Source organism: Topomyia yanbarensis, chromosome 3 (assembly GCF_030247195.1).
Source record: "Topomyia yanbarensis strain Yona2022 chromosome 3, ASM3024719v1, whole genome shotgun sequence".
NCBI classification, from domain to species: Eukaryota; Metazoa; Arthropoda; class Insecta; order Diptera; family Culicidae; genus Topomyia; species Topomyia yanbarensis.
Genome location: NC_080672.1, coordinates 400,106,415 through 400,119,015, shown reverse-complemented (window position 1 = coordinate 400,119,015; position 12,601 = coordinate 400,106,415). Strand labels below are relative to the sequence as shown.

General features: G+C 40.7%; 1 protein-coding gene across 1 annotated transcript in view; it reads left to right on the top strand.

Annotated features, from left to right (window-relative positions):
- LOC131688324 (rap guanine nucleotide exchange factor 4-like) overlaps positions 1 to 12,601 on the top strand; it is a 491,347-nt gene that overhangs the window by 317,266 nt on the left and 161,480 nt on the right. The window contains exons 7-9 of the mRNA XM_058972527.1: positions 4,352 to 4,438; positions 4,815 to 4,956; positions 5,194 to 5,380. Coding sequence (XP_058828510.1) covers positions 4,352 to 4,438; positions 4,815 to 4,956; positions 5,194 to 5,380 — 416 coding nt within the window. The remainder of the gene's footprint in view (positions 1 to 4,351; positions 4,439 to 4,814; positions 4,957 to 5,193; positions 5,381 to 12,601) is intronic.

Here is a 12,601-nt window from a genome sequence, read left to right as displayed (position 1 = left end):
TGGTCTCGTTAGGAGTTAACAAACAGAAAATTATAACAAGTAACAGCGCGAGATATTGTTATGAAATGATTTTGTTATGTGTTTCTGATCAAGATATGTTCGTCTATCTCTGATTATGTAATTCATGATCACTATTTGCTAAAATCATGTTGGGATCATTATAATCAGAGTTCAGGAATATTGACATCCCCGAGTGAGTTTGAAAGTGGAATGAAATCCAATTCATAACCGCAGCGCTGATAGGAGCTTTTCAGTTAGCTCCCGTGTCATTTATTAGTTCGGTGCAGCGCATTCATTCAGTTATTTTCGGTTCAAATTCAAGTTCAGTGCCAAACTGAATTGTGTTTCTATGCTGGCATAGACATAGATTACACAATTCACTTTGGCTCTAAAATGCAAAAGATATCACCTCCTGCTCCTAAATGCGGGTTTCGGTAAATGCACGTAGAACTTGGTAACTGAATTTGAGATTTCGCACCACTGATATCGATCAATTACTCCGCCAGCGAATTGCAACTAAAACTTTTATAAAGTATGCCGTTCTAAACGTTGTAATTATACATTACACTAAGTCATTCAACTTCGTTTTTTTTAAAACATCACAACATTTTATTAAAAAAATCGTGGCTTATTCACTCTTTTTCAAGAGTTTCTTTGATTGATTCGCGATTCATTCGTCCATCTCTAGTTCACACTCGTGCAAGAAGCAAGCATGAACATGTGTTGATCACGAACAGTAATGCAGCAACGACGACGATGTCTTGGGCGCATACAATACCGAGAGGAATGGTCTTGATTTTCACTGAGAGGGTTTAAAGGATGCCTTGTTTCTATATAGTTAATTGAAACATATATACTAGGGTGTCCCAAAATGACATCATGTTAAAAAAGTCATCGGGCTCACTTCTTAAATGAAAGGTTAGGGTATTAGGACCACTTTCTTCTTCGGAGTGAGTTTGCTAAAACGCTTCCTGCTGGTGGCGACTTTTGATTTTTTGAAAAATGGGCCGATTTTGGATATAATTTTAAATTTATGGTGGTCCTGAACTGTCTTAGATTTTTTCAGCATTTTTTTATTTTTCTGGAGATCCAAACGGAGAAGTTTGGTTAGTTAGTTTGTACAAATTTGGAATTATAAGAGCGGCATGGCCATACTATATAAAGTGTTTTCTGTACTTTTAAAATTTTGTAGATACCTAGTTTTGAAGAAAAAATACTGAAAAACACCAAAAATTTCACTTTTTACTAAGTTTTAGTAAAAAGTGAAATTTTTGGTGTTTTTCAGTATTTTTTCTTCAAAACTGGGTATCTACAAAATTTTAAAAGTACAGAAAACACTTTATATAGTTGAGCCGAATTTAGGGGCGTAATTTTGCTGAAGAAAGTATATAGCTACGGCCAATGGGGTATAAGTTATTTACGTTTTTGTTAAATAACCTTTTGACATTTTATGATATTCATAAAAAATAACACTGTTCTACAAAATAAAACAACTTAAGTGGGCTTAGTCCGCATATTATTTTTCGGAAAATAGAAGGAAAATGATGAAAAATGGCGTTTTTCGCTTGTCTCTAGTACAACAGAATCGATTTTTATGAGCATTTGACGATTTTTTTTTAAATATTTTCTATATTAATAGCCACCTAGCGGGTTTGAAAATCACTAAAATTAAACAAATATGTCGAGCTAATGGCAAGTTATGGCGTATATTTGAAGGCTGAATTGATTAACGTACTTACATTTTGTATACAAAGTCTTATTTTCATGTTAGGAACTTTGAAGTGGAGAAAAATGCAGAATAGTGAGGTGAGTGCTGAAAAACTGATATTTACTGTTTAGATCACATAATTCCGAAATAGTCAAATTTGGGGCAAATATCCTCGAAAAAGTTTTACAACAGAGTACAGCGCATCTTCTGACACAATCGTTTTGTTGAAGATGCCTCCTAGAAGTAATTATGGAGAATTAACTCTTCAAAAAATAATTAGAGACTTGGCGTCATTAGCAAAGTTATTATTTTTATAATTTAAGTTACAAAAAAGTCATCAGTTGCTCATTAAACCTCGTCCTGACATACTAAAGACGTACAGAAAACGTCATTATTCATAATTTTCCTTCTATTTTTCGAAAAACAATGTGTGGTCAAAGCACATTTGAATTGATTTACTTTTTGGAACAGAATTATTTTTGATAAATTGCTAAAAATGTCAAAGGTTATCTACCAAAAACTTAAATAACTCATACCCCATTCGCCATAGCTATACACTTTCTTCAGCAAAATTACGCCCCTGAATTTGGCTCAACTATATAAAGTGTTTTCTGTACTTTTAAAATTTTGTAGATACCCAGTTTTAAAGAAAAAATACTGAAAAACACCAAAACTTTCACTTTTTACTAAGTTTTAATGGCCCTGCCGCTCTTATAATTCCAAATTTGTACAAACTAACTAACCAAACTTCTCCGTTTGGATTTCCAGAAAAATAAAAAAATGCTGAAAAAAATCTAAGACAGTTCAGGACCACTTCAACAGGCATAAATTTAAAATTTTATCCAAAATCGGCCCATTTTTTCAAAAAATCAAAAGTCGCCACCAGTAGGAAGCGTTTTAGCAAACTCACTCCGAAGAAGAAAGTGGTCCTAATACCCTAACCTTTCATTTAAGAAGTGAGCCCGATGACTTTTTTAACATGATGTCATTTTGGGACACCCTAAATATATACTCGCATTATTTACTCCACACTCGCATAGAAATGATGAAGCCGCGTGGTGGTTCACCAATGAATAATAATCCTAATAAAAAAATGTATCTCCGAAACGGCTCATCTGCTCACGCCATACGGTTGGAAGCGAGAATAAGGTTTTCATTCAAGTTACAACATGGACTAGATATTGTGGGCACTTCTACTCTTAAGATAAGAATACTTCCATTGTTCACATAATCACTCACTCAGTGCCTGGAATTGATGTTATTCAAATAGCTGGATCTTATCATTGAATAGAGATTCTTAACCCCTTTCAGTTGCGCATAAAATCTCAGTTTCTGGGTACACACATTTTTGGCCCTTTACACAGTGATAATGTGAAAGTCAGTTGATAACATAACATACGCCTGAAAGGACCGCAGGAGTATTACATACACTCATGGTAGGTTCCTATATCACCATCATCATCATCATCATCACCAAGAAAAAAAACCACTGGGTGGTTGTTTTTGAGTTTTCTCCAGATACAAAAAAATTAGTAGAATTTTTAAATAATTACGTTAGTTTGTAATTATTGTCACAGGCATCTTTTCTGTAAACTATTGTGAAAAAATAGGCTTTAGACGATTTTCCTATAGAAGTATGAACCATAATTGAAGTAGGGGTACTAGAGTGGCTCGCGGTTGTATGGGAAAACTTCAAAATGATTTAAACTAGCGGGCACAGCACTTTTTGAGTTCCTTTTGTGGTCCCAAATGCCTGTGCAAAATTTGGTATCGGTTGGTTGCTTCCCGGGTTTGCGCATTGCGTTCAAAGTTTGCATGGGATTTTATATGGGGAAATCAGTTATTTTGCATTTTAATTAATAAAGATCCCTATTTCACTGATAATGAAAAACCAGCTTTATAAAACTATAGTTCAAACCTTGGTTAACAACTTTGCCGAAGACCGTAACTAGATTGTTTTGTATAAGACAAAGAATCATACTTCAATTAAATTAAATTAATTAAATGTACATAAAGTGAGCTGAAAAGATCATTACAATCCAAAATTGTAACCATATATTTAAATGACAATAAGATCAAATGAATCGTTTAGATGTTAGGTTTTTAAAACGTTTTCAGACTTCTACTTCCCAACAAACCCCAACAAAAGATGATGATGTTTCGCTTTTCTTTAAAAAATTCGGGTATGATCAAAAATAAATCCTGTAACCTTTTCGGAAATCTCAGAAGCATATATGGAACATACTTGAAACGGTTCAGGCGGTATCGTAAAAACAATTTTGCGTTTTAGTATAGATTATAGTATTAATATAAAGATTTCAATGTATACCCTTGCTAGTTTGAAGATAACAAACTACTATGCGTCTCCATTGGGTGTGTCTGCCTTATTATGATAATTAACTGACTAGAAACGTCAGTACACTCACTTTGCTCAAACAACTTTACCTACTGGCATTGCAGCAATTGATCACTTTGTGCTGTGCTCACCAGAATTGATTAAAACGGCAAGTTCAGTGAGGCGTATGGAGGGTCACTCTTTTGCATAAGTGGAGATCAAATATGCTAATGTGGCCAACCAATTGTGATTCATTTTCCTGTATATTTTTCTCTCTTTACCTTGCTTCCTTCACGGACGCTCTCTAGGCACCAAGTCCTGCCATGGCTCGGATGGGATGGGCCCTGCGAACACTGCTAGTGTCGGACAATACCAGCTGCCTGAAAGATCGAAAGGTAAGTTTTCGGCTCCAGTACTGTCCATATTTCCATATCGAAAGGTTTCCAACAATAGAATGTGATTGGATGGTTTCTGCGCTTCGCCGTCAGCTTTTTTTTTTAATTCTTTTTTAAAAACATTATTTCAGTTTACTTTTTTCGGTAAATAAAAGTAAACTTTCAATTCTCTACTGGAACGTTCCATAGTAACCTGGTCCGAGTACGACCTGCGTTTGAGTTCAAAACCGATTTTTTCTTCTTGACAATATTCTATATAAATGAAAGAATTACTTTTCAGATCCATTCCAGAACCCATTCAACCTTTCGCGTGTAAACCCATTGAAAATAAAAATTCGGCATCAAATAATCCGCTTTAATCGTTTTCCTCTTGCAGGTTGGCGGAAAATTTATTCGCAAATGTGGCCCCGGTACCGAACTGGTGGACTGGCTGCTGAATCTATCGCCGATTGTGCACACCCGGACGCAGGCGGCCGGCATGTGGCAGGCACTGGTAGAGGAAGGTGTCCTTAGTCATGGTAATTTATTATTACTTGTACCTCCCGAGATCGCACAAACAAACCGGCGGATGTACCGTTCTTCTAATTTGAAATATATGCAAAACAAGGAGAAATGTTTTCTACGAATAAGCTGGTCTTGCCAGCGAATTGTCAAGATGAAATGCACTAACTAGCCTTTTCGATCCGGCAGAAGCTTTAGAAGTTATAATGTTTTCTCGGTTTTTTTTCGTATTCTTGTTATTCTCTTGCCAATAGTCGCAAAGGAGCAGCCATTCAAAGACAAGTGCTTTCTGTACCGGTTCAAAATGGACGAAGATGGGACGGCAGGCGGGACGCCCAGCTCCGACGATGTCAACCAGGCGAACGATCACATCAGAGAAGCACTACCTGCCCTGCTACACCGAGGTCCGGATGCGACACTCCGGATGATCCTGCGGAAGCCGTAAGTATTTCCGCTTTCATATTCCGGGGCACAGGTGGTTCGGGTGCACTCTCGGAAAAATGCATTAGCTAGAAGATAGAAACCGAATAGTCTTCCTAGTAGTGCACTGAAATGAAGCTTTTAGCGAACAAACTTTTAGGAAACTGAGTAAAGTATAATAATAGAATCTCGCTGCAGGAGAGGTTTTTTTTATAATGATCGGAAGTTTCCTTTGCATATATAATGGAATGGTAGTAGTGAAAATATTGAGGACAGTGGCTGTGCGACATCAAAAGTTGCACAATGCAATGTCTCTCGAACAAAGCAGTGAAGTCCTATTCTCTTTTTTTGTGAATTAGACAAATTTTATGTCTTCTATGAAATATATAAAAAAACAGACATTTGAAGATCATGAAAATTTTCCTTGAAACGTTGTTCAATTGAAATCAAATCTGGCTAAAAGCATAGACACCTTATACAGTTTATATAGCAACAATGATTGCTTGTTGTCTCCATTTTTCGCAGGGATTAGCACATGGAAAACCGATTCACCACAATTTCACTCAAAAAGTAGTATTTTTTTTTGATTTCTTATGGTTGATATTTGAGCGAACTGACTTTTTCTTGAAAACAAAAATCTAACGCTGTTGATTTGATGTTGTCTGCCTCAGTCTGGATACGAACGTTTCAGCATCGGCACAAAACTTGCTCGGCTGGGTTAAAGCTTGTCTCAGCTTAAGACGTTTGTTTCAGCTTGAACACAAACATATATGCCGTTATACTACCACTTTAGACACAAACAACTGAAGTTGACCTGATCTCATTGTTGCTTAAATTACGAAGTATTTTCGTGCATTGTAAATAGTTAGTTTCATTTATTTAACGAACTGAAAAAATGAACGAAAATTTTACACATTTAGTGTACATTGCACGAAAGTTATCGTGAATGAAAATATTGTTTCCTTATTTTAATTAAAGTTTGTATATAGTGCGAACGATTTCGTTGGCCGCACAAATTCGTTTTCTCTCATCGAAGAAAAGTTTTCGAATTTATTTACATATTATTTTTTCATCAGATCTTTTAGGATCGATGTTTCAAACATTTCGAAAATTTCTGTTAAGAAATTTTCCTAGTTTTTAAATGCGAATAATTTCGGTTTTACCGAACAAAATCGCAATATTTTAGCACCACAGATCCGGTTTGTGCACGTGTTTTGCATTAAATTTCGAAAAATCGCTACTATAAATAAAGCAAAAACGGATTTTCAAAAAATCTTTCAAAACCGACGCGGAAAATTCGAAATTTGCAAGTATATTACAGGCAGGTCTGTCAAACGGCAGCATCTAAACGTGGTGTCCGGCCATTAGGCCGAAGGCCGTTAGGCCGAAGGTCATTCGGCCGAAGGGCATTAGGCCGAATGGTCATTAGGCCGAATGGTCATTAGGCCGAATGGCATTAGGCCGAATGGTCATTAGGCCGAATGGTCATTAGGCCGAATGGTCCTTAGATCGAATGATCATTGGACCGAATGGACTTTAGGTCGGGTGCTTAATAGAGAGGAGGGAAAGGGATCCGAAAAAAAGGGATCCGAAGCTTATCCTGTACAGCTTTCGGAGCTTCTCGGTATGAGCTAAATTTTCGTATCTCGATTGAACGAATCTCGTATTGTTTTCATTATCTGGATATCATAAATATTTTTTTTTTCATTTGAGGTCCGAGCACACGGATTGAAGCGATGCGGGGTAGCCACGTTAGGCGCTGTTATAATATATTTTTTTCATTACGTCGGCAACAATGTCCGGCCATTAGGCAGAAGGATGCTAAGCACATAAAATCTGTCTGTAATTAAAATAATCTGTTCTATGACAATTTAATCAATAATGCATTATAAAGTCTTGTGGAATGGAAACAATCCAATTTTCTGCTTTCATATTCCTTCTCTGCCATTTTGTCTCACCCTCTTCCACTATCTCTTACTTTTATATTTTTCTACATTCTCTCTCTCTCTCTCACAATCTCTAATTATTTCCCTGACTCAATTTATTTAAATCACTGATGTTTTATCCTTCTTTTTAATATGAGCTGTTCTTTCAAATTATATCCTGTGCATTTCACGACTTCTATTCAGCTAGTCAAATTACGGAAGTTGACCTAGATAACAATTCACATTCATCACATCACCCGGATTGAAGCGATGTGGCGTAGCCACATTAGGTGTCCATTTTATTTTTTATTCCATGCAGTCAATAAATCAGTAGCAAAAAATGGGGTGTAAATATGCTAAACGTTATAATTTTAAGTAAAAAAAAATCTAAATAAATCACCCTTCATTGAAAACTGATCATTCTTTTCCGTTCCAACCACTTCATCTATCACTCTCTTTGGTTTATTTGTTCTAATGGCCATTCAGCCTTTTGCATTCGGATGAATGACCATTCGGCGTAATGACCATTCGGCCTAATGACCATTCGGCCTAATTACCATTCGGCCTAATGACCATTCGGCCTAATGACCATTCGGCCTAATGACCATTCGGCCTAATGACCATTCGGCCTAATGACCATTCGGCCTAATGACCATTCGGCCTGGTGCCCTTCGGCCGAATGACCTTCGGCCTAACGGCATTCGGCCTAATGATCCAGCATCTCCAAACGTTACTAGCTCTGTGTGTTTGTTTTGTATCAGTTGACGCTCAATTTCCAAACGAGCAACATGTTGACTTTTTGTCCGGACAGTACAATAAGCGGTATACGCTACGGGTTTTCGGCGACGTTGGCATTTGCACACACTCGCTCCTACGTAACACAATCAAATACTAATAGTTGGCGAATGAAAGTGCCGCGTGTACGTTTTACTCATTCGTCGCTCGAATACTAAACGAGCAACATCATGGCTACATCTACCGGACGGAACCATCGTTCGTGTACATGCCGTATTTCGGTTCGTACGGCGAGGTGGGGAGAGCACGATAAACTACACGCAAACAGTAGGGCAACGGGTGCAAGTTTTACACACGCGTTACGTTTATTTTGTTTAGTAATGTAATAAAATATAAGCCCTTAGATACAGTACAGAAACAAATAAAATACTCGCAAAATGAGAGGCATATGTTGCCACGCACGCCAACAACGAAGCAGGGCCTTTATTTGTAGCTCTAGATCAGAGCGTTCGAACGGCAAGCAGACGGCAAGCGGTATCGGTATCCACCTTTCTTTCTCCGCGTTGTCCCACTCCTATTGAAATTTGGCCAACGAGTCCGCTTGGACCAGTCTCCTTGCGTTTCGTGCATTTCTTCGCTGGTAGCGTTTCACGTCCTCCGCCAGGGTGATGTAGATGTGGGTCATCCCTGCGATAACGCATACTGCCTCCGACGGTATTGTTCTGCAGGCACTCGCGACTCGTACTCCGCCATTAGCCGGAATGTCCTGTTCAGCTTTTCACGGTTCCGTTTGGTTTTCAGCGCAGCACCCCAGACAGGAACCCCATATCGGAGTATCGATGACGAAACAGTTGATAGCAGACGTCTTGTGCTGCTTCTCGGGCCGCCTACGTTTGGCATGATTCTCGCTATTGCGTTCGTTGCCTTCGCCGACTTTTCACAGCCGTAGTCAACGTGGTTGTTGAAGTTCAACCGGTCATCGATTATCACTCCCAATTGCTTCAGTGCACGCTTCGATGCAATCACGTACCGTCCGACGTCGATCCGCATCCGCTAAATCGCTTTGCAGTTGCTGACCAACAACAGCTTCGTCTTGTGGTGGGCTATTTGCGGTTTGCCCTCAGCTCTCGATCTCCGTCACCTACGCCTCCACTTCTTCAAGTGTCTCACCCATCACCGTTAGTAGCACGTCATCCGCGAAACCCACGATTTTCACTTTCCTGGACAGTCGCAGTGCTAGGACTCCATCGTATCCCGTTCCATCCATCGTGGAACGGGATCCGAAGAGTTGGACCGAGAATGGAGCCCTGAGGAACGCCCGCTGTGACTCGCATTGACTTCTGCCCTTCACTCGTCTCGTACAGCAGCACTCTGCTCTTGAAGTAGCCATTCAGGATCTGACATCGATAGTCGGGAACCCTCATTCTGTGCAGCGCTGCATCGATGGATTCCCATCTGGCGCTGATAAATGCATTCTTCACATCTATCGTGACCACCGCGCAGTATCGCTCTCCTTTACGCTTCTGTTTAGATGGCTTCTCGGCACTCTCGAGCACTGTCCGAATTGCATCCACTGTCGATGGTCCTTTGCAGAATCCTGCAACTGCATCTTGGACAGTCCGCGCTCGCCTTCCGTGAATTTCGTCAACCTGTTAAGAACGATCCTTTCAATAGTTTTTCGAGTCTATCCAGCAGGCATATGGGCCTGTACGAGGCCGGATCGCCCGGTGGCTTCACTGGCATCGGTAGCAACATCACCTTCCACATTTCGGGAAGCTGCCTTCATTTAGATACTTCTACAGCACCATCCTGAACATGTCCGGATATGCCAGGATCGCAGCTTTCAGCATCACTTTCGGTATTCCATCCGGACCGGGGGCTTTATTTGATTTCAGACGCTACGATGCTTCTGCGAGCTCGTTATTAGTCACTTGCCGATCATCCGTGTTTACTCGCTCTTCTTCGCCGTACGGCGTTGGTGGCCAGATAGTTGGATCGTGCTTTAGGAAAAGACGCTTGACGATTATCTTCAGCTTATTCGGGCACATTTCCGCATCAACGAGGCCTTCATTTTAAAGCGGCCTTAGCTTCCCGAAACGCTGCCTTGCGCTCTTCTCTATCTGGCTTGGAGACAAGTAGCGCGTAGCGTGCTAAGCGCCTCGTTCTACCAACTAAGCTGGACGCCGTTTGTTGCGTGGTTCCAGCTTTCGCGGCATTGTGGCGTCACAAGCCGCTACAATCCTTAGATCAACCGCATCCACGTTCTCGGTCCCGCCGTTCGGCTGAAGTGCCTCAACGAAGAGGTTTTTGTTGAAGGCTTTCGTCTTCCACTTTCGTTCACCGGACTTCCTTCTTCATACTGCAGTAGGGTTCCGTTGACCGATACGGTAGCCAATCGCTTGGTCCGCCGTCAATGAAGGACTACAGAATCTGACATCGATGATAGACTCCCACCCGTCTCTCCGAAATGTGCTAACAGAACCTTCATTGCACAATCGTACGTCTAACTTTGCTAGAGCTTTCTGCAGGATACATCCTCTTGTGTTGGATACTCTACTGTCCGATTCTACAGCCCAGGCGTTGAAGTCACCACCAATGTCTATCGGCTTCCGACCGATCAACTGCTCCAGCATTAGGTTGAACTGCTCTACTGTCCACCTTGGAGGAGCGTAACAGCTACACAAGAAGACGTCGTTGATTTTGGCGATCACGAAGCCCTCATATAAGCGTTCTATTTCTTGAATGGGGACTCTGCCCATAACTTGTATCACAGCTGTTTCTGATCTATCCGCCACCCAGTTACCGTTGTCAGGGGGACTCTGCGATCAATACAACATCGCACATAGTTTCTGTCGTAGACTGCCACAACAGTTGCTGTTCAGTGTCACAGAGATTCAGGTTTATCTGGGTTACCTTCATTACCGTTGACCTACAGTCGCCTTCTTGTAGGCAGGGCATTTAAAGCTATCCGTCTGGTGGTCGTTTCTGTCCACTGGGGTGCAAAGCAAGCACTTCGGCCTCTGCGTGCAGTCTCTCGCAAGATGGCCCGTCTCCCCGCATTTCCAGCACATCCCGGATCTGTCCGGGCCTTTGCAAGCCCCTGCTAAATGTCCAAAGCCCAAACACTTGAAGCATTTTTCCGCTTGTTTATTTACTCGTGGGGCGGCTCCCAGTAGGCAGGTCGACCATCCAACCGTGACTATACCTACCTCCAGTGCCTTGTCTGCAGCGGTTACCGGTAAACGAATCATCGCTTTCTGAGTTCCTCCGCATCCCTTCCTTAACCGGATCGTCATGTGTACCTCACCCAGGTTACACTGCTGCTTCAGTGTTCTGGCGTCCTTAGCGAATTCTCAGTATTCCGCCCCTTTGGTGTTAACTTTGTCATTCTTTTTAGTATGTAAACGACTTTCGAACAATGATTTAGTATGTACATGGAAATGGCTCCGCTCTCCTAACCTAAGGCAGTAGAGATGGGCGAATGAATCACGAATCGATCAAAAGAATCGACTCTTCAAAAAGAATAAATGAACCGCGATTCTTTTTTTAAAGAACTGCGATTCACTGAAAAAATGACCAATTATTATGAGCCGAATGATATCCAACAAGAACCGAATGAGTCGATATGACAGTTTGCTATGATTATGAATCTTTAGAGCGAATGAAATAAAATGCATTACAAGCATTGAGCACTGTTTGTCTACACGGAATAAAACATCAAAAAAATAGCTGGTATATCCAAATGTGTGCTCAATCAACCGAAGGTGAAGCAAATTCCTCTGGTTTACAAATTGACACAACTACTGCTAGATGGAGCATTTGAAAAGAATTTGACAACATCGCGTCTAAATGGGAAGTCTCGCATGCCCGTAGCCAGGATTTTGTTTCGGGAGGGGCTTAAAACTTGTTGCAAAAATGTGTTCATTCTGGTGACTTAAGATAGTCACTGGACACTGAATGTAATTTTCAAAGGTTCAAGTTATAATTTTCACCGTTGGAAATTGCAAACGTCATCTGGTGGGTGCCCTTATCATGCAACTTGGAGCCAAATTATTGAAGCTATCCAGCGATGATTCATACGATACGCGTTACGCTGATCGCATTGTAACGATCCGCTGGATCTGTCACCATAGGAAGACCGTTGTTGATTATTAGGACTACACACTTTAGAAGATCGTAGACACGCGTCGCAGGCTACCTTCGTGTCTAGGCTTCTTCTGGCTGAACATGATATTCTCGATCTCCTATCACAAACGCACCAACCCGTGTCCTCTGTCCTCGAACACTACTTCAGACTGAAATGCGCAACACTAACTACTTTACTAACAGACCGATATTAGAAATGACCCGTCGTTTCCACGATTATGGCGATATCTTCGACTTCGTCTTAGTTCTACACAGTTTCGTATCCGTTTGTTGCCACTTTTCATTTATCATTTCTTTTTAGTTCATAAGGACTCAGTGTCAGTTGGACTTCAATTATTTAAATACAAATAGAAGAGAATGTCAAAATTCGCTAAAAATCTTCTAATCAGACAGGCGATCTGTAGATACGGAGAAACGGTTCAACTCCGATTTAATT